Source organism: Furipterus horrens, unplaced genomic scaffold (genome assembly GCF_987537825.1).
Source record: "Furipterus horrens unplaced genomic scaffold, mFurHor1.1.pri manual_scaffold_4, whole genome shotgun sequence".
NCBI classification, from domain to species: domain Eukaryota; kingdom Metazoa; phylum Chordata; class Mammalia; order Chiroptera; family Furipteridae; genus Furipterus; species Furipterus horrens.
In genome coordinates, this window is record NW_028327174.1 from 45620854 (window position 1) to 45643493 (window position 22640).

At 39.1% G+C, this 22640-nt stretch overlaps 1 protein-coding gene and 1 pseudogene across 1 annotated transcript in view; both read right to left on the minus strand.

Annotated features, from left to right (window-relative positions):
• ADAMTS20 (ADAM metallopeptidase with thrombospondin type 1 motif 20) overlaps nt 1-15720 on the minus strand; it is a 170217-nt gene extending 154497 nt beyond the window's left edge. Inside the window, exons 1-2 of the mRNA XM_090275524.1 lie at nt 15550-15720; nt 14624-14985 (exon numbers count right to left, since the gene is read on the minus strand). Of these exons, the coding sequence (XP_090131650.1) occupies nt 14624-14985; nt 15550-15640 (453 nt within the window). The 5' untranslated portion in view covers nt 15641-15720. The remainder of the gene's footprint in view (nt 1-14623; nt 14986-15549) is intronic.
• Nucleotides 15721-21050: 5330 nt separating this feature from the next.
• On the minus strand, nt 21051-21811 carry LOC150011624 (large ribosomal subunit protein uL30 pseudogene; annotated as a pseudogene).
• Between the last annotated feature and the right edge of the window lie 829 nt (nt 21812-22640).

A 22640-nucleotide genomic window follows, 5' to 3' on the forward strand; every position in this document is an offset into this window, starting at 1 on the left:
TGATGAAGAGGACTGTATTACCCAGAGATCCCGAATTTGAGCCAGAGATACTGCCCCTTCAGAGCTGCCTCTTTATATAGACAAAATGATTATGTTTGATGTGTCGGCAGAGAAAGCAAAAGGGTATTTGGGGGATAGAAGGACAACCTGTGGTAGAGACTTTGGTGATGACCAGTATCTGTTCTCCCCTCATCCTCTTGGGCATATCACTGCCTACTTTTCCAGCCTTTCACATCAAAATACAGCCAGCAAATAATTTTCATCAATAGAATGTACACAGAAATGTATCACCTTTGGAGCCAGTATACTTCCTCCATGCTATTACTATGTTAATAAAGCACTGAGGTAGCTCCTGAATAATTTTAATTAATAAATTTAATACACTTGTAATAAGGACATTATACACCAATATCTAAAAGTGTTGGCACATAAATAACTGATAAGTATTTGTTGATCAAGAATGAATAATCTGTATCTTTCTCTGTACATTAATATGAATCAGACAGCTTAATTAACTACATTTTATGGAAAACAGTTGTTATAAGCAAAATAAGAATAAGCAACAAATAACAAGAATGCAATGTGAGCCCATAAGAACACAATTAACTAAGCTATCATCTGAAAAAGACTTAATTTATATAAATTTTTTAAGTATATCCAAGTACTCAAAATAAAATTGCTAATATAATTTTTCTGCACTGAATGACTGATGTAAAGATGAGTTAGCCTAATTACCTGGCACATAATAATAAACATTGCTTTAGCGCATTCATTCATACATGTATTGAGAATTTCTATATGCTGTATCTGATGCTAGAAAATATGAGTATCATCCCTATACTGAAACTCTACAAAAGAGATAGGAGTGTGGACAAGTACCTATAGTTCAATATATTATGCATATAATGTCCAGTGGTAAAACAAAGAAAGGCCTGGTCAACTGTCTAGAGAAGAACAGGCTCAAAATGGGGAGAAAGGCTCAAAATGGATATGGGAGGATGGGTAGCAGTGTAAGGGAAAGGACATTCTGGACAAAGAGTAAATATAAATTCAAACAATTATGAAGATTAAATTAAACCTATGATAGAATCAAATAAATGCTTCTAGAATTATCTCTTTCTTGCCACCAATTCCTCTGTCATTACGATTCTTGGTTAATGACCACAGGATCACTCAGTCATTTATGTCAGAGTCATCAGAACCATCTGGTCTCTTCTTATGGTCCTAAAGTCTTACAGGATTCCTAAAAGGTTGCTCAAGTTCAATGCTACTGACATTTTGATAATCCTCTGCTGTAGGAAACTTTTGTACAGTAGGTTCCCCTCACCTGCACAACTCTGACACCCAAAAATATCTTTAGACATTGCCAAATGTCCCCTGGGAGGCAAAACTTCCCGCAGTGGAGAACCACTGGTGTACAGTAATGCACTTTCCATGGGAACTCACTCTTCTTCACCAGTAAAACTGCATTACTTCAAGTGGCCTCTCTTCCCTACCCATCGGCGACTACAACAGTAGGGCTCTTAGTAACTCACTGCCTCCCTTGTTTTCTGTAAGTGTTGTGTAAGAACCCTCTCAACACACTGAACTAACCTACCATCTGCAGTCCAAGCCCTTGTCCTTCACCATGCATTTCAGGCCTTGATCTGCTTCCAACTTCCCACTTCCACCTTACTTTTCAGTTGCACAGACTCATAAGAAGCCCTTAAGTTTTCCTATTCAAATAATACTTATTCATTCCCTCAAAGTCCAGCTGAGAAGCCTTCTCCAGCACAGGTCTCATAACACTCTTAATTGCTCCTTCCTTAAAGTTCACATTGCACTTTTTGTACTCCTTGACTATTTTTATTGTTTGTGTGCCCAGTGTCATTATATGGTGGCCCTGAGAATGCTGGGCATAATTGGTCAGGGGCCCCAGTTGCTGGGCTTTGAAATGCACCATTCTGAGAGTCTACAGGTTACAACAAAAGTATTCAAGGCTTTTTTAGTTCAGGCTCATGGTTTCTTTGACAATAAAATCCCTCAAAAACCTATAGTGTTTTGGGCCCCAGCCATATCTCCCAAGTGCTACTCAAGTCAGTGCCTGAGTGTGGCAAGGATGCTAAAGGTAAATCCATCCATTCTTAGGAGGCATGGGACTCTTCTCCCAGCCAAATGTGGCTTGAGGCATGCTTTGTAGAGCCTTACTTGGACCACCCTGCAACCTGGGATGTTTCTACCTAATATTCTCATCTTCTCTCTTCACCTATTTCAGACTTCATCACTCTTTCCTTATTTTCTCTAATACAGGCACTTCCCCAAAATAAAATCCCTGCACATTAAACCCTATCCTGTCATCTGCTTCTTGAAAGACCCAACTAACACTAGACTATTAAAATAGAGGCATAAAAATTCTCCTTAGTGGTGTTTGACTGAGTACTTGACTGCATATATGAATAACTAATGGACATCCCTATGGCTTTTCCCAACCAAAGAAAAAAGAAAAAGAAAAAAGGATACATAATGGCATGTGTAATGATCTCAGGCTATATTAGTTCAAGGCAAACAGGAAGTTTAAACAATAAAATTAAAAATTCCCCAAAATAGACAAAAACCAGTAAAGATACTGATAGATTCCATGCAATTATTTTTGTCTGAACACAAAGTTACTAGAGCAACTCAATAATCAGTCATCAGAAAGCATTAGTGTCTGACATGCTGCAGAATGGTTCATATGAGAAACTTCAAAAAAGAACACACAGCTACTCTGTGAGAATACTGTATAAACCAGATGCAATGTCTGGTTGTACGACATCTGGAAACTCTTTCTTTCAACCAAAAAGATTGCATAGCTTTAAATCCCACCAAGAAATGGTGATGTTAACTAAGTGGTCAGGTTAGTCCCTGAGGGCCTTTGGAAGAAGGGAACCTACCAGGTACTATGACAAGAGGGGAGTGGAGCACAGGTGTTGTGGCCTCTGTACAACTTACACATGCTGTCATGACAAGTATACACTGAAAATACACCAGCTTATTAAACATTGACCTTTACTTTGGCAAGAGTGTACCAACATTATGAGAAGATCAGTAATATGGCCATGAAAATGAAATTTATAGTTGAATACAAGAATATTAAGACTTGATAACTATACATTGTGTATCAATGTATATCAATGGACTAAAAACAAAGTCTCATTAGCCATATATTACTTATAGATAATTCTAGAATTCAGCTCCATTTTAGTATCTACTATAGATTTTAGAAATGTGTAAGTAAATTTCTATTCAAAAATATTTGAATTATGTGATAAATATTTATGAAAAAGAAGAAACGAATTTTAGAAAAGCAAACGTTATAAACACATGAGACAGTCCCTTCTGGTTCTTGGGCCCAAAGCACTTAAGAAAACTAAATAGTATTAGTTATGGTTCAGTGAGTTAATGAAAGAAAAACATGTAACTACCGAGAATTCTAAAAGTAGGGAAAAACCATACACAAATTAAAAGAAAACATTAGTTCACATGTTTGGGGTTAAAGCAACATTAACTACTAAAGAGAATCTACATATATGTTTGGATGTCAATTTTCTAAAATGGCTGTATATAAAGGGATATTTTGAAAATATTAATTTGTTTTTTATTATTTTCCTCTAAAAGTCATATTCCTCAGCAGCCACCAGAAAAAGGAAGGGTGGATACTACCTCAGCTAGAAGCTGATAGCGGAATGGGTCGATAAGTGAGATGTAAAAAAGGAACTTAGTGGATTTGGAAGAAAGGGGTGATGAAGGCAAAGGAAATAGTTGAAAAGACACATGTGTGCTAACTTTTCCTCGGGAAGGGGTGGTTAAGATCTTGAAGACAGAAGGCATGTTAGTTTAAGGGGATGACCTAGAGAAGTGTTTCAGCATATGGAATTCAGAGAAGGGACTCTCAGAAAGAGTCCCCAACACACACACACACACACACACACACACACACACACACACAAATTAGAGGCACAGCATAGCAGCATTTGGCAAAGTGAGGAACCAAGTCCCCCTTGACTTTCAAATGCCATAGAGGATTTCAGGACCTCAGAGGGGTCTGGGTGATTACCAATAGCATCACCAAACCACCCTACAGGAGGAGATGCCGCAATAGGAGCCAAATGGCACTTATATACCAGGGCTGCACGATGAATGTCTCAGCCAGACAAGAAATCAAATAGGTGTTGCAACCAGAACTCAGAGGGATTTGCACCTTCACTGAGAGCCCAGAGAGAATGAGTCAATGAGCCCAAACTGAGCAAAGAAGAAAGGTCACAGTTCTCAGGCCCAGAATTCAGCTGCTGATACCAGAAGGATGCAAAGAGACCGAGGCAAAAAGGATTTCAAACTAGAGAAACTGGAGGACAGTAGAATTTTCTCACCTCAGAACACTTCATGGACCTTATGGGGACAGTTTACATCAATGTTCAAGGTATGCTTAAATCTAGCAACAAATAAAATAAGGAAATCACATGATCAATTCAACATATTCAGGAAAAGCATTTGATTAAGTACAATATACATTCATGGTTAAAAACAAAACTAAAATAAAGCAAAGAGCAACTACAGAAAGAAAAAGAGAAAACTCTAAGTTAATAAGACTGACTAAAAATCCTTCAGTAAACATCAACCTTAAGGTTCAATGGATTGACAGAGATCAAAGTTAGATCATCATAGTCACAGACACAAAGTCCCAAAGATGAATCAGGAAGCAAGCAGGAGCAGGACAAGAAGGTTAGCATTATTGACTTCCTGGATATTGTATCAAGACTGATCTTCAAATAACTCAGTTGGGCCAGGTTGTGGATACCACAATTTTATCTACATCTAAAGTTTATTCTGAGACTAAAAAGAGAAATCTGGTATAATAAAAAATGGGCTCCAAAATCTACCAGAAGTTCTGCTATTTAATGAAACTATTAATATAAAGAAAGTTGTTGACAGAGTCAGGGTAGAAATAAAATACACAATCTTAAATATGTATTTATAAGAAAGATCAAAGAAATGTCACCAATCTCATTAATAATTTCTATTATAATTGGTAATAACCACAGTCGTAAATATTTTTAGATCCTGGTACCTCTAATTATTTCTTGTATTACTAGAAATTTTCTATCTCTACCACGACTGATGCACTCAACATAGTCTTACAAATATAAAGAAATTAAGATAAAACTCAGTTACATAAGTATGAAAATAAGTTTTTTTAATGTTAAATTATATTCTGATATATCAAGTCTCTCACAAGCCAAGTACATATATAAAATCACGTTAATTATGAATAATAACATAGGCCACTATATCCAAATTGACAGTGACAAGAAAGGATGAACTTCTGTTAAGACTTAAACATTTCCAACTGTTTTCTGATTTCAAAAGGGGATATTGAATAATAATTTGAACTACGCCAACATTATGAATCAACATGAGCAGAAACATCACTCCTAATAATGCTTCCCATCTGGAATGTTTTTCCACACCACAAAATTCTAAATCAAGAACACATATTGAGATTCCAAGATGGCTGCAGAGTAGGTGGAAGCTACACTCACCTTCTCCTGGCACCACACTGGATTTACAGATAAATTATAGAGCAATCAACCTGATAACCAACTGAAGGACAGCTGAACACGAATAGTATAGCCAAGGATTTCCAGAAGAAGCAACACAGAGACTGGTAAGGAGGGTGGAGACAGAGAGAGGGCTGGCCCCTGCACCCATGTGCAGTGGCTGAGAAGCTGGAGGGATATCTTAGCTGCAAAGGTTCCCCCTGAGGAGCATGGGGTCCCAGTCTCACCATGGGACTCCCAACCCAGTGCACTAGGGCCAGGAAAAGGTGTCTGCATAGCATCTGGCAGCAAAAATCAGCAAGAACTCTGTCTGCCAGGGAGAGGAAGGAGTCCACTAGAAGCCCAAGTGCTCTCTTAAACAGTCAATGCATAGGATCTTGCTCTTGCACACTCACCTAGGGCTCTGATAGAGGGAAGGTGAGTCAGTGCATGTGGGAGTCATAAAGAGATCTGAGTTGTGTGGCCATGAGGAGAAATCTGGAGGATCAGCTACTGAGGTCCCGGCCCTGTGTACCTATCTCACACCACCCTCAGGTACCATATTCCCAGGGTCAAGCACTCCTATTCTCACAGCACCATCCTAGGAGTGTACTTACCCAGACCTCCCACTACTGGAGATACCACCTTGCCAAACTCAGCCCTACAGAAAGGTCTGTTGGCTGCACCCAACATGGACCTTTGGTGCTCTTTTTGTAGGAGCTCTAGGCAGACATTCAGTCATTGAGCTGCGTGGGTTTGGAATGGAAGCCAGTTTTGCCCCCCTCTTTCAGGCTCGCCCAGCACCACCTCCTACAGGAGACTGTTTTGATCTGTCCTCCCAGGTTCCAGTGGCCCTGCCCAGCTGACCTCAGTTCTGGGGGGCTGCAGGGGTAGAGGGAGTACTGCTTGGAGCTGGAAACTATGCAGCACTAAAGTCCCTCAGAGGTTCCTATCTGGGACTTGGATGGGCACTGGGTTGGGCACTGGGTTGTGTGGTTGTGGACCAGGGAAATGACAAAGTGTTTGCCTCCCTCCAGCAGGCTCAGCCAGCACCACCCCAACAGGAGACTTTTGATCTGTCCTCCCAAGTCCAGGTGGCTCACCCTGATGAACTTGCTCCTCCTGCAGTGGGAGCAGCTGGCTACACCCAAACTGAACCTGCAGTGCACTCCTCCCAGGGGAGCTAGAGTTGGAAATTCTGGAAGACACTGAGTGGTATGGCTCTGGAGTAGGGGCCACTCCCCCCGCCTCCCCCCCCTCCCCACTGTATACCTGACGATGCAGTCCCCAAGTAGGGAACCCAATAACCCCATTCTTCCTACTCTGGTCACCCTGCCCTACCAAACTCATGCATTGTGAAAGGGTCTGTAGGTCATGACCAGCCTGGGCCCATTCTACAGTTTACTCTGGAAGGCTCTGAAGGAAGTCCTGGCAACCTCAGGGGGTTGCGGAATAGCCAACAGGTGGAGGAAGACTCCAGGAAGCCTTGAACCTTTTATTGATCTGTCCCCAGGTCAGAGCTGGAGGAAGATGACCCTTATACATAGGTTAGCCCCTCCCACACACACCCAAGCCCCATAGAAGTAGCCACAAACAGTGAGCAGCATGGTAGATGCAGACAGGCAGCTCAAAGCCAGTTATACACAATACCTGACATCGACCTCTACTTGAACCATACACAAGTGTATTCAGAACCAACAGAACCAGTGGTGGGCTTCAGATCACATCAGAGCCCAACCCAACTATCCCCAAAAGCAGCACACCCAAAGGGGGATTCCAGCAGGCCTCAGAGACTTATACACAATGTTTGAGGTCTATCCTTGTAGTCAGCCAGCCTGAAGGTTAAGTCCACACATTAACAGGCCAACAGCATTCAAGACTCAACTACAACTGAAAGGCACACATAACCCACACGAGAAACATTCCTGAAGCACCTAGCTCAGGTTATCTGAGACCCACAAAACCCCTACATCACAAAGCCATCATAACAAGTTTGGGAGTCATAGCAGATGTATCTAATACACACAAACACAAAAAGGCAAACAAAGTGGGGAGACAAAGAAATATGCCCCAAATGAAAGAACAAGAGAAACCTCCAGAAAAAGAATTAAATGAAATGAAAGCAACCAAGATACCAGATGCAGAGTTTAAAACAATGGTTATAAAAATGCTCAAAGACCTTGGGGGAAGAATGGATGTTCTTGGTGACAAAGTAAGCAAAGAGATAGTAAGCATTAAAAAGGACATAGAACACATAAAAAGGAACCAGTCAGAAATTAAAATACACTATCTGAAATGAAGAATACACTAGAAGGAATCAACAACACATTACATGAAGCAGAGGACTTAATCAGCAATTTAGAGGACAAAGTAACAGAAAACACCCAAGCAGAGCAACAAAAAGAAGAAAGAATTTTTTTAAATAAAGAAAGTCTACGGAACCTCTGGAACAACATCAAGTGTAACAACATCTGCATCATAAAGGTGCCAGAAGAAGAGAGAGCGCAGGGGATCAAGAACCTATTTGAATAAGCAATGGCTGAAAACTTCTAAAACCTGGTGAAGGAAAAAGACACAAAAGTCAAGGAAGCAAGAAAGTCCCTGTCAGGATGAATCCAAAAAGGCCCACATCAAAACACATCATAATTAAAAGGGCAAAGTTTAGAAATAAAGAGAGACACTTGAGAGTAGCAAAAGGAAGATAATTAGTTACTTACAAGGAAGATCCCATAAGTCCGTCAGCTGATTTATCAACACGAACAGTTCAGGCCAGAAGGGATTGGGATGAAATAGTCAAAGTGATGAAAAGCAATGACCTACAACCAACACTACTCTATACAGATAATATATAATTTAAAACTGAATTTGAAATAAAGAGCTTCCCAAACAAACACACAAACAAGCTAAAGGGCCCTGACCTGACTAGTATGGCTCAGTTGGTTGGGCATTGTACTGTAGAGCGAAAGGTTACTGGTTCGATTCCCAGTCAGAGCACATGCCTGCATCGCAGTTTTGGTCCCCAGTCTGGGCATGTATGAGAGACAATTTATTGATGTTTTTTTCTCACATTGATTATTCTCTCTTTCTATTTCTCCCTCCTTCCCCCTCTCTCCAAAAATGCATTTAAAAAAATTTTTTTAAGATAAAGGAGTTCATCAACACCAAACCAGTATTGCAGGAAATGTTAAAGGGCCTTTTTTAAGGAGAAGGAAAAAAATATAGGAACATTAGTATAAAAGTAAAATGGTAATAAATAAGTACCTACCAATAACAACTTTAAATGTAAACAAATTAAGTGCTGCAATCAAAAGACATAGGGTAACTGAACGAATAAGAAAAACTGACTCATATATATGCTGTCTACAAGAGACTCACCTCAGAATAAATGATACACACAGACTGAAAGTGCAAGAATGGGAAAAGATGCTCCATGACAAAAAACAAACAAACAAAAAAAAAAACCCACTCCCACAAAAATATCTAGGGTAGCAATACTTATATCAGAAAAAATGAGACTTCAAAACAAAGGTCATCACAAGAAACAAAGAAGGCAATACATAATACTAAAGGGATTGATCCATCAAGAGGATATAACCGTTATAAACATATACACAATCCAACAAAGGAGCACCTAAATATATAAAGAAAATCTTGATGAAAATAAAGGGAGATCAACAGTAATACATTCATAATGGGAAATTTTAACACCCCACTGACATCAATAGATAGATCTTCCAGATTCCCCACCCCCCCAAAAAAAAAAAAAATTAACAAAGCAACAGTGACCTTAAATGACACACTGGACCAGATAGATTTAATGGATATTTACAGAAAATTTCATCCTAAAACAGCAGCATATATGTTCTTTTCAAGTGCACATGGAACATTCTCTAGGATAGAGCACATGTTAGGACACAAAACAAGTCTAAATAAATTCAAGAAGACTGAAATCATGTCAAGCAACTTCTCCAACCACAACGATATGAAACTAAAAATTAATTATAATTTAAAAAAAGCACTCAAACATATGGTGGCTAAAAAATCTGTAACTAAATAATTAAAGCTTAACAATAAGATCAAGGAAGAAATCACAAGTTACTTTGAGACAAATGAAAATGAGAATACAACAACCCAAGAAGGAAACTCATAGCATTACAGGCCTACCTCAAGAAGCAAGAAAAATATCAAACGATTTAACTCTACACCTAAAAGAACTAGAAAGAGAACAAGCAAAGCCTACACTAAGTAGAAGGAAGAAAATAATGAAGATTACAGTGGAAATAAGTGATATAGAGACAAAACAAAAACTAAGCAAAACAAAACAAAAAAACAGTACAAAAGATCAATACAATCAAGAACTAGTTCTTTGAAAAAATAAAGAAGATTGACAAACTTTTAACCAGACTCATAAAGAAAAAAAGAGAGACTAAAATAAATAAAATCAGAAAAGAAAGAGAAGTGACAATGGACACCACAGAAATACAAAAAATTGTAAAAAATATTATGAACAATTACATGCCAACAAATTGGACAACAGGGCAAAATGGATAAATTACTAGAAGCATATAATTTTCAAAAATTGAATCAGGAAGAATCAGAAAATATGAATAGATCAGATACAACTAATGAAATTGAAGAAATTATCAAAAAAAATCCAAACAAATAGAAGTACTTGACTGGATGGCTTCATAAGCAAATTTTACCAAACATTCAAAGAACACCTGTCTGTCACAAACTAGTCCAAAAAATGTAAGAGAAGGGAAGACTCCCAAGCTCACTTTATGAGGACAGCATTACTCCAATTCCAAAGCCAGATAAAGACATTCAAAGAAAGAAAATTATAGGCCAATATCCCTGATGAACATAGATGCTAAAATCCTCAACAAAAGTATTAGCAAACCAGATCCAGCAATACATTAAAAAGATCACACACCATGATGAAGTGAGATTTATTTCAGGAATGCAAGGTTGGTACAATATTTGCAAATCAATAAACATGAAACATCACAAACAAAATGAAGGATAAAAATCACATGATCATATCAATACATGTAGAAAAACCATTTGATGAGATCTAGTACCAGTTTACAATTTTTAAAAATCTCAGCAAAGTGGGAATACAGGGAATGTACTTTAACATAATAAAGGCCACATATGACAAACCCATAGCTAACATCGTAGTCAATGAACAAAAATGAAAAGTGTTCCCTTTAATATTGAGAACAAAACAGGGATGTCCATTTTTGCCACTCTTAGTCAACATAGTACTGGAAGTCCTAGCCACAGCAATCAATCAATCAATAAATAAATAAAGGCATCCAAATTAGAAAAGAAGTAAAACTATTATTACTTGCAGCTGACATGATATTGTATATAGAAAATCCTGAAGACTCCATTAAAAAAACTACTAGAACTGATGAATTCAGTAAATTAACACAATACAAAATTAATATTCAGAATTTGGTGGCACTTTTATACACCAATGATGAAATATCAGAAAGAGAAACTAAGAAAACAATCCCATTTACAATTGCATCAAAAATAAATATCTTGGAATAAGTTTAACCAAAGAACTAAAAGACCTGTACTTGAAAAATTATGAGACACTAAAGAAAGAGATTGAATAAGATACAAATAAGTGATAGTACATACCATGTTTACAGATAAGAAGAGTTAACATAGTTAAAATGTCCTTACTACCCAAAACAATCTAGATTCAACACGATTCCTATTAAAATACCAATCGTATAGCTCAAAGACTAGAACAAATATCCAAACTTATATGGAACCACAAAAGACCACAAATAGCCTCAGCAGTCTTGAGAGAGAACAATATTGGAGGAATTATGCTACCTGATATCAAACTATACCAAAAGGCCATAGAAATCAAAACAGCTTGACATAAGAATAGGCATATAAATCAATGAAACAGAATAGAGCCCAGAAAAGAACCCACACCTTTATAGTCAATTAACATTTGACAAAAGAGGCAAGAACATGCAATGGGGTAAAGACAGTCTATCTGATAAATGGTACAAGGAAAACTGGACAGATACATGCCAAAAAAAAAAAAAAAAGAAAAGAAAAGAAACTAGACCACCTCCTTACATCATACACAACAATAAACTCAAAATGGATTAAGGATTTTAACATAAGTCACAACACCTTAAAAATCCTAAAAGAAAACACAGAGAGCAAAATCTTAAATATTGCTCATAGCAGTATTTTTTTTCTGATATATCTCCTTGGGCAAGGAAAACAAAAGAAAAATACATGGGACTACATCAAACTAAAAAGTTTTTGCACAGTAAAGTAAACCATCAACAAAATGAAAAGATACTCCACAGAATGGGAGAACATATTCACCAATGATACATCTGATAAGGGGTTAATTTCCAAAATTTGTAAATAACTTATACAACTCAACACCAAGAAAAACAATCCAATTGAAAAATGGGCAAAGGACCTGAATAGATATTTCTCCTAAAAGGACATACAGATAGCCAATAGACATACGAAAAGATGCTCAATGTCACTAATCATCAGAGAAATGCAAATTAAAATCACACCTGTCAGAATGGCTATCTTCAATAAACCAACCAACAAGTGTTGTTGAGGATGTGCAGAAAAGAGAAGTCTCCTGCACTGTTGGTAGGAATGCAGATTGGTACAGCCACTGTGGGAAACAGTATGGAGGTTCCTCAAAAAAAATTAAAAATGGAACTGGCTTATGACCCAGCAAAATTTCACTTCTGGGAATATATCTGAAAAAACCTGGAACACTAATTCAAAAAAATATATGCACCCTTATGTTAACTGTAGCATTGTTTACAATAGTCAAGATTTGGAAGCAGCCCAAGTGCTCATCAGTAAATGAGCAAATTAAAAAGTTGCGATACATTTACACAATGAATTACTACTCAGCCATAAAAAAGGAAATCTCACCTTTTGCAAAAGCATGGATGGACCTGGAGAATATTATGCCAAGTTAAATAGGCCAGACAGGCAAAGGCAAATACCACATAATTTTACTTATCTGTGGATTCTAATGAATAAAATAAACTGACACACAAAATAGAAATTATTTGTAGATACAGAGAAAAAACTGACATCTTTCAGAGGGAAGAGGAGCTGGGTGAAAAGGTAAAGGGATTAAGAAAAAAACAAAAACCAACATAGACAACAGTATGGTGATTGATTGCCAAAGGGAGAGAGTGGTGGGGATTGGTGGAAGAGGGCAAAGTAGGGCTCAATGGTGGTGAAAAGGGACTTGACTTTGGGTGGCAAGTGCAGGATGCAGTATGCAGAGGATGTATCATAGAATTGTACACTTGAAACCTGTGTGGTTTTATTAACCACTATTACCCCCAATAAATTCAATTGTTTTTAAATGACCATGACAAATTTGTGGTAGTATAGAATTTTCCAGACAAATTAAACATTATTTTGAAAGATGCTATAAAAGAGTATTTTTCTTTCATTTGATATGTAAGTGGCCATATAAAAATTAGTGTGTTTCTGCCATTCTGATGTTGCAAGCATTTTACACTTACCCACAATAGAAAGTTGCTAAAGGCATTCCATATAAACATAGCTCAAGATAACAGCATGAAAAAGACCAAAGAGCCTTTCCAATTTTATGTAATAATAACCAACAGTCACACCCAGAAAGACATCTTACATCAATTAACCTTCAATGAAGTATTACATGTGGCCTGGTGAGAACTGTTATCATTTATTTTTACTTAATCAAAGAATAAAGAGTGAGGTTCTGCAACTATTTTTTAAATTTTTCTTTAAAAAAAAAAAAAGTAAACTACTGGATATGAACACTAGAATTCTGTAACCAAAGTCCTAGTTGTTATCTCTGCTTAAACATGTATTTATCAGAGGAGGTAATGATAAAGTGAGTACATATATTTTAATAGAGATGTTATCTACCTTAGCTTTCATGAACTCGGATGGGAAAGTGTTATATCTTTATTTCCACTAACCTCTGGTAATTAACATTTCCTACAATTATGATTGTAGGTAAAACCACAGACATTGTGACTATGTTACCAATAAAACGATACTTTTGTATTACATTAGAGCTGATGTAGCTCTCTGGATCTTTTATAGTCATTGACACTGGAAAAATATAGTAGTAAATAGACCCCACCCCAATAGATATTTAATGCATTATTAAAGAAATATATATCATGGTACCACAAATGATAATAGTTGTAACATTTTTTATTACTGTTAGTATTTAAAAGGAAGCCAATTAGATAATTTTGGTGTGTGAAATAACATGCAAGTTATTTTAGGAGGATTTAGAGAAGATTGCTGAAGAAGTTCATGGAAAAAATATTTAAAACATGTTTTAGAGAATCAAAATACTGTGTTCTATGTGTTTCACTTAATTTCCTCTCTCCATGATGAAGTTTTTTGTTTTAACAGTCCCCATCTTTTACTCTTGTCACTCGAGTGACCATTTGCTGGCACCAGACCATTGCAGATTACATTTTTAAAACGCAATGCATTTTAAACAGGCAGATTCAACCTCTTCCCTATTCTGTACTTACTGGTTAATGACCATCCACATACTATTGAAAACTAACTCTTCCTTTCAAACTTTTCATTATAGGTATATTCATTCTTTTTCTTCTATCGTCTAAATGTAATTAACAAAGTTAAGCAAATACAGGAGTTCTGCCTCAACAGATGCTCTGGGATGGATGTGTCTGAGAGACCACACTTTACTTGTAGCAGAGGCCACAGGGCCACTCCCTGACCCACCAACCCAGCATCTGTCTGACACTGTCAAGAAAGAGTTGCTCAGCTTTTCAAAGTAGAGTCCATTTTGCCCAGCAGGCAAAGACATGCTTTTCTTCCCAACCCCTCCCACGGCAGGAAGGGGTGGCCTGTGGCTTGGGTTCATCTAGGTGTTAATCCCTCCGGTGACCCACTCTGATCTCTGGGTTCACCAACCACTATATCAGAAAAACCCATTACATGGCTTGGCTGCCTGAACGGAGCCCTTGGCTGGATCGCAAGAAAATGTCAAAGGACCCGAAGGCACTTACCAGGCCTCCGCAGAGGCTGAAGACAGCTGTGTGATCCTCCCGAGCATTGACCTGGCCACGGTAGAAACAGTGGCGCAGGTCTGGGGGCGCCGAGTTGCGTTCCTCCGCCCCGCGCACCGGGGCTCCCAAATGCACCTCAGTGTAGCCCGCCGCCAGAAAGGCCGCGTCCGCGCTCAGGTTCAGCTGGAACAGCTGCCCATAGGCACTGATTCGGTAGTGGGTCCTGAACGGCGTGGGCTCCAGTGCCTCCGAGCTACGCTTCCTCCGACTGAAGTGGTGGCTCTGAGGGAACACTTCCCCGAACTCATTGACCCGCGCGGGGATCACCACTTCGTACGAGGCCAGTGTCCTCACCAGCGCTTCTGCAACCACAGCGATATGGCCATTGAGTCCCCACACGTGTTTCCAACTCCCAACCCCAAACTTCTTTAACCAAACGTTAAAAGATCCCGATACACCCTGGGGAGCGATAAATGTACACAGGATGTCGAGCGCGCGCTCACACACGTGCGCTCTGAGTGTGAGTGCTCTGCTTTCCCACACCCCCGACTTGCTCCACCCTCCCCAAGCAGAGACCCTGACCTTCACGGCCCTGAGCAGCCCGCCTCCTTCTCCCATCCCTCTTCGCTTTCCGCCACCTATAACTCGTTCCCTACGGGGGCACGCGCCCCCCTGCCCCATGCGCCCCCACCGCGTGGTCCCGAAAGGGAGTCCCGTCCCGCGAGCACGATTCCTCGAAACCCGACGCAGCGGCAACCTCTTGGGACGCCTGGGAGGATGACTAATCGGGAGTCTCGGAGTCCCTGCAGAGCCAGGGTTCCCCAGCAGGCTCAGCCGCTCACTCCCCCCACCACTCCGTCCGTCCGGCTGTCCCACTCGGGCCCGAGCCCTCACCTCATTGCTGAAGGCGCCGCGCGTGACCTTACCTTGCCTGGGGTGGAAGTGAACTTCCCAAGACCTGGTGATGAAGAGCGAAAGCTGGTAGAGCAGCCCCGTCAGCCACTTGGCCACCCGCATGGTTTCCACCCGGGAGATCCCAACCCGGGAGGCCAATCCCAGCCAGCCGGCTTGCCGCGCGCTCGGCTGCCTCTCCTCCCTTTCGCCCGCTGCTCTCCGCGCTGGCCGCCGCGGCGCCTCAGCAGCCTCCAGAGCAGCAGCCCCGGCCCCGGGCCGGCGCGTCTCGCCACACCGCCAGCCTCTGCTCCCTGAGCCGCTGCTTCATCGCACTGCAGCCCCGAAGCCCCCTGCTCCCTCTTGGCAGACTAGCTCCGTTTCCCGCGCCAGCACCGCCCTTAGAAGCCCTCAACTTAAGTCCAGCTCAGTGCGAGGAAGCGACTCGACCCAGCAGAAACGGTGCCAATATAGCCACCCGGAGCCGGGCCAGCGCGGGGGAGAGCCCGCCCCCAGGGCCCGACCAATCGGCGGGAGGCGCGGCCCCGGCTCGCCCGCAGGCGCGCAGCCCGCCCCCCAGCCCCCAGCCGCACGAGGGGTGGCGGAGGTCCATAGATGATAACTGTGTGAGGTTTGACGTTCTTATAATGAAGTAACAAGCATCAGATGGGAAGTTTCTGTTATTTATGTTTCACGGTAATTTTAGGCTTCTCAAACAAGATAAAATAAGCTACAGCGGAAAGTTATTGTAGTCCAGGCCTCATTTGCAAGGGCCCCTCTGTGTCCTAGGAGTTGTTGGGGGGTTAAGAGTGTTGTTAAGTGCTGAGAGGAAGCTGAGGTTGCAAATCAGCAAACACTTCTGGAAATTGTTTAAAGAATTTCCACAAGAAAAGGATCTCGTTCTCCGAAGTCCCAATAACTTATTCTTTGTATTTAATAGGGATATAAAGGGGCCCAAAATTATATAAATGTGGAGCCCCACAAAACTTGAATCTGCCCCTGCCTGTGACTCAATATTTTATGAGACTTTCTACTGATGGTTTTACTTTCTTAAAAAACATTGATCATATTTTCTTTGTTTATAATATCCAAATGACCCCCAGTAATCACCATTAACTTCCTAAACAATTATTGTAACTCTGAATCCAGTTGTGTCACCTGTGTCTGTGACACTAGATGGATCTCAGGGGCAGTAGAAAGCAACTATCACTTCAGAACTACTTTCTCATTTCCCAGATCCACCTGCTTGATTTTAGGTTCCATCATTGCTTCTCTCTATAACCAGTATGAAAACAAAAGGGAAGGAAGTAGTCAGATTGTCTTGAAATCCAACCAAGGGAGAGAAAGAATATAAAAGAAAAAGTAAAGGGATATGGGCAAATCTTCACAAACACAAAGGAATACACTCTCAATTTAGTCCCTGACTGTCCTTCCTCCTGTGAGCTCTCAACAATGAAATTTCTGTTTGCTTTGAATTGACCTCTCATGACATGCCTCTTTTACATCATACACTTGGTCCATCTGTTGTTCACTACAAATGTGGAGCAACCTCATACTGAGAAGGAGAGTTTCATCTTACTTTTTGCCAAGGAAATTACCCAGCTTGGATGGTAATTCTTCTATAATTAATCCCCTTCTTTTGTATACCTTTCTCACAAGTGTCATTTCATTTATCACAGAATTACAGACTTCTACTGGTATTTTTCTAAGTAAAACGTACTGTTACTCTAAAAAAAAAAAAAAAAAAAAACGGACTTTACCAACACCTGTCTGTTTAGTGGTTACCTTCAATACATTATAATTTTGAGTCATTGTAATTACATTTCAGTTCTAAATGCATCTTTACATTAGAAGCCATGCCTTCCCTCATATAAATAACAGAAAATAGAACTGCACCTGTTTAATTGGCTATCTGACTGCTGGCTGCAGGCAAAATAGATATTTCATTTCCATCACTGGATGTCACTCAAAGTAGTATTTGCAATGGAGTATTTGGTTTTCAGTCTGCACTATTTGAAGACAATGTTTAAGAATACAACTGTTTCTTTTCTCTTTTAGTAAGTAGAAAAATGTATGGAATATGTATCCTATGTCATTATAATATTTACAATGTTCAGTAAAGAGCATTATTTCCCTCATTTAATAGATATTACATGTTCATGTAGTATCTACATAACTAAGGTGGAGTTCCTCAAATACTTTCTGACTCCAATGCCTTTTCATTTTATTAGACGATACTATTATTAGGACACTCACATTTTTTGTCTCTCTTCCTTTCTCATCCTCTACTAATGAAAATATCATCAATAAGCTGATCTATGACATTTAAATCAAGCAATTTCCTTGCATTTATCATTATAGGTACCACTTATGAAAATTTATTGATAGACTAAGCACTCTACATGAGACTTTAGAAAGGTTAGCCCATTTAATTTGCAGATCCCTCCATAGTCCTAAGAGAAATTGAGTAATTCACTCAAATCGCATATCCAGTTAGACTCAAATCTCTGTGGTTTTAATTTCTATACTTAAATAAAAAAAGATTCTACTCTTCATGCAGGCTCAAATCTGATGCAATGCGATTGTAAGCAGCAACTCAGAGAATAAAAGCCACATTTTGTAAAATGTACACTTGTTTGTTTTAGTATTCCAACAATCATCATTATAAGTACAAGCTATGCTATCAGGTAGAAAAATATTTTCAATCTTGGAAAGCAGGAATGTGCATACAATAGTCACTAAACACAAGATAGATCTTGTATTGTAATCTTAAATCTCCCATAACCAGGTGTGTAGCATTCAACAATTCACCTAAACTTTATAAGTTTACATTTTATCAATTGTAAATAGAGATAATAATCTTAATCTTATGCAATTGTTTAGCCCTGGCTGGTTTGGCTCAGTGGATTGAGCGTCGGCCTGCGAGCTAAGTGTCGCTGGTTCGATCTTCCAGTCAGGGCACATCAGAGAAGGAAAACTGATTCCAAAAAACCTCCGCTGCCTTGCGGCATACCTCTTCAGGGGAAAGGCTAAGGGAGTAAACCCCGACAGAAAATCCGGAGCCGGAGTCCCTAAGGCGGTTTGACGTTGTAGTCAACACCGGCAACTCCTGCGGCGCACCTGAAGCCAAGCTGTATTGACTCCGTCTTTCCCTTGGACCCTTCAGCTGCGAAGAGAGGGGGGGTCTGCTGCATGGGCAACAGCAGACCCTCCATATCACCCTGCCCAGGCTCTGTAGCTTCAGCTTCACTGGAGAGGACACTCCAGCGTCATCACAAGATGTCGATTCAACACAGGAGGAGACAGATACCGTGTCACTCCCGAGTCAGACTGCACAGCCATTCTCGGCGGTGCAGATAGACTCTTAAGAAGCTACACCATTGTCTCTCGAGGCTCTGTAGCTTCAGCTTCACTGGAGAGGACACTCCAGCGTCATCGTAAGATGTCGATTCAACACGGGAGGAGACAGATACCGTGTCACTCCCGAGTCGGACTGCACAACCATTCTCGGCAGTGCAGATAGACACTTAAGAAGCTACACCATCGTCTCTGGAGACAGACGGCTGCCGACGATGATGCAATTGTTAAGGTGATTAAAAGGGATCATGCAGGTAACATACTTGGCATAATACTGAAAAAAATATGTGCTCCATTCATATTCATGCTGATTATGATTGTTATCACATTACAATAGGTGACTGAATGTTCATGCCAAAAGGAACAACCATTTGAATACAGATTGATGTTCTAACGTTAGTAGGTAAGAGATAGAATGACCAATCTTCACGGTTTACCTGAGACTAGAGAGTTTCCTAAAATGCTAGACTTTCAGTGTTAAAACTTGGGTAGTCCTGGGAAAACAAGGAGGAATTGGTCACCCATGTTCAGGGTTTCTCAACCAAGACAAAATATTGACTTTATGAGCTAGGTGATTTGTTGTTATGCGGGGGTTACCCTTTGCATTGGAGAATGTTAAGCAGCATCCCTGGCCTCTACTAACTGGATACCAATAGTATCCCACCCCTGTTGTGACAACCTGAAACATTTCCCCATTGTTAAGTGTCCCCTGGGAGCAAAACTGGCCCAAGCTGAGACCCATTGACCTAAGAATGGGAAATAATTGGGAAACAGTAAATGTACAGAAGTGGGTTTGGCAGGAGACCTCATAGATGCTGCTCCATTCTTACTTAAAATGGCCAATTATTTAGTAAAAACCCTTTATATATTGTAGCAGGTGTGAGAAATTATTCTTCATTGTAATTTAAATAAGCTGTGGTCATTGTGTGAACGATTTTTAAAGCATTATTATTTCCGGGTATGTAAGGAAGAATCAAATTCCTCTGCCCAATAATTCTGTTCTAATTTTTTATTTGCTTATCTGCTTTCAACACCAGATTGTAAGGATCATGTAAGGAGAAGCTATAGACAGCCTGTTTGAGGCAGTATCCCCAGCACCAAATGCTGTGTCTTCATTGAACAGAAATAAATTAACTATTCAATAAGTACCAATATTGGATAAATAAGTACTAATATTGAAATGTATATAACCAAAGAGAATTAGGCAAATTACCAGCCAATTTTACCATCTCTGTCTTTTAATTAGGATATCTATACCATTTATATTTAATATAATAATATGTTTATATTCAAGTCTATTATCTTGCTATTTGTTTTATAATTTTTTGTATTTATTATGTTTGTTCCTTTTCTGCCTTCTTTTGGATTAACTGAATGTGTTTTATAATTCCACTTAATCTCCTGTGTTAATTATAATGCTTGTTATGTAGGTGGGAAAGAACTGGGAAACAGTAAATGCAGAGAAGTGGGTTTGGCAGGAGACTTCATAGATGATGCTCCATTCTTAATTACAATGGCCAGTTATTTAGTAAAAACCCTTTATATATTGTAGCAGGTCAGAGAAATTATTCTTCCTTGTAATTTAAATGAACTGTGGTCATTGTGTTAACAATTTTAAAGCATTATTGCCTCATTTTGGATTAACTGAATGTGTTTTATAATTTCACTTAATCTCCTTTGTTAATTATAACTCTTTTGTTATCTAGGTGGTTACCCTAGAATTTGTAGTGTAATTCTTTAACTTATCTCTGTCTACCTTTAAGTGACAGTATGACAGTTCAATTTCTTTTCTCCCAACCTTGTGCTGTTGTCACCATACATTTAATTTTGGTGAATGTTATAAATCCTATATTGCATTGTTGTTATTTTGTTTCAAGTTATCACTTTTCTTCTGCTTTCAAGGCTTATTTTAACATTTCTCGTAATATAACTGTGGTGATGATGAGTTCTTTCAACTTTTGCATGTTTTTAAAATTCTATATTTGACCTTTATTTTTGAAACTTTTTTTCCTGGGTATATAATTCTAGATTTAGGAATTTTTTTCCCCTTTTAGTACTTCAAAGGTTTTAGTCTACTCTTCTCTTGCTTGAGTCTTTCTAACAAAAAAAAAAAAAATTGTTGTCTTTTTTTTTCAATTTTAAATCAGTTACTATTTATTAACTGACCAGATTACAAAATTTACCATGGTAGATACCATATTTCATCCTGCTTGTTGATCTGGTCTTCCCTATTACCAGCCTCTCGACCTTCTCCAGCCTCTCGACCTTCTCCAAAATGGGTGGTCTTTCTCTTCATTCTACCTCATGGAGAAGATAAGTTGAAGGGCCCCAGGGAGTTGTTTACTTCTTTGAAGAGTTTTCCAACAATATTAATCTCATGAATCAGATCCTCCATGCAGATGATGGCATATTTATCAGGATATCCAGCAATCAATGCATTATCTGTCAAGGCAATTTGTTTTTTGTTGATTTTGCTTAGATCAATTCATTTACTGACTTCAGGTTTGGGTACCCCCAGGCAATATTTGGTTCCACAATCCTCAGCATGTTAATCAAAGCCCTGTTGAGCTTAACAAAGGTGCTATTGAAGATCTGGTGAAGGCAAAGAAGCTGCAGCACCTTTCCACCTTTGGGCTTACACCATTGATACCTCTGATCCTGATGACAAATGCCAATTTGGATTCTGCAGGCACATGGAAGTTCTCAGCTATTCTTGCCATCCTAGCCATTCAAATCTCAATTCTGTACATTCTGCCTATATTCCTTGTGATAGTGCTAAGCTTTTGCATTGATAAGCTTCCTTCTTGCCTTTCAAAGCATCTTTTGTGCAAACTTTTTTCTCAGGAGCTTGATCTTCAGCTCTACAAAATTCCTTCGCTTTTTCTTAAGGGTTTCTGGCACAGCAAGAACCTTCTTCTTCTTCTCTTCTGCACTCTCCATGGCTCCAGCAAAAAAGAAAATTTGTCATTCTTATCTTCTGTACATAAGGTATCTCTTGTTGTAACTGTTTATAAGATTTTTCTCTTTATAATTAGTGTTTTGCAATTTTTTTTAATGGTGGACCTTGACGTGATTTTTCTAATATCTCTTCTGTATGGAGTTCATTGAGTATTTTGGGACTGTGAGTTTATTATTTTTATCAAATTTGCAAAATTTGTGGCTATTTTTTAAAAGTATATTTTAGTTCACCTCTCTCTCTTCTCCTTCAAGGATTCCAAATATGTACTTTTGAGGCTGCGTGAAATTGTCCTGCAATTCTCTGAAATTGTTTTTTAAATTATTTGTTTCTGTGTTTCATTTTGGGTAATGTTTTTTGCTGTTTTTAAATTCACCAATTTTTCTTCTGTCATGCCTAATTTGCAATTAATTCTATTCAATGTAGCTTTAATTTCATGTATTATAATTTTATCTCTAGAACTTTATTTAGTTTGGGTCTTATTTGTATCTTATATGTCTCTACTTAACTTTTAAAACTTATGGAATACAATAATAATAATTCTTTGAATGTTCATTCTAACATATGGTCATTTCTTGGTAAGTTTTGATTGATTTATTTTCCCCCATTAGTGCTGGTCATGTTTTCCTGCTTCTTTGAATCCCTGCTAGTTTTTAAATGGGTGTAATGCATTGCAAATTTTGCCTTATGGGGTGCTGACTATTTTTGTGTTCTTATATATCTTCTTGATCTTTGCTCTGGGGTGCAATTAGGTTGCTTAGAAACAGATCCTTTCTGGTCTTGCTTTTAAGATTTATCAAGTGTGAGTAAAGC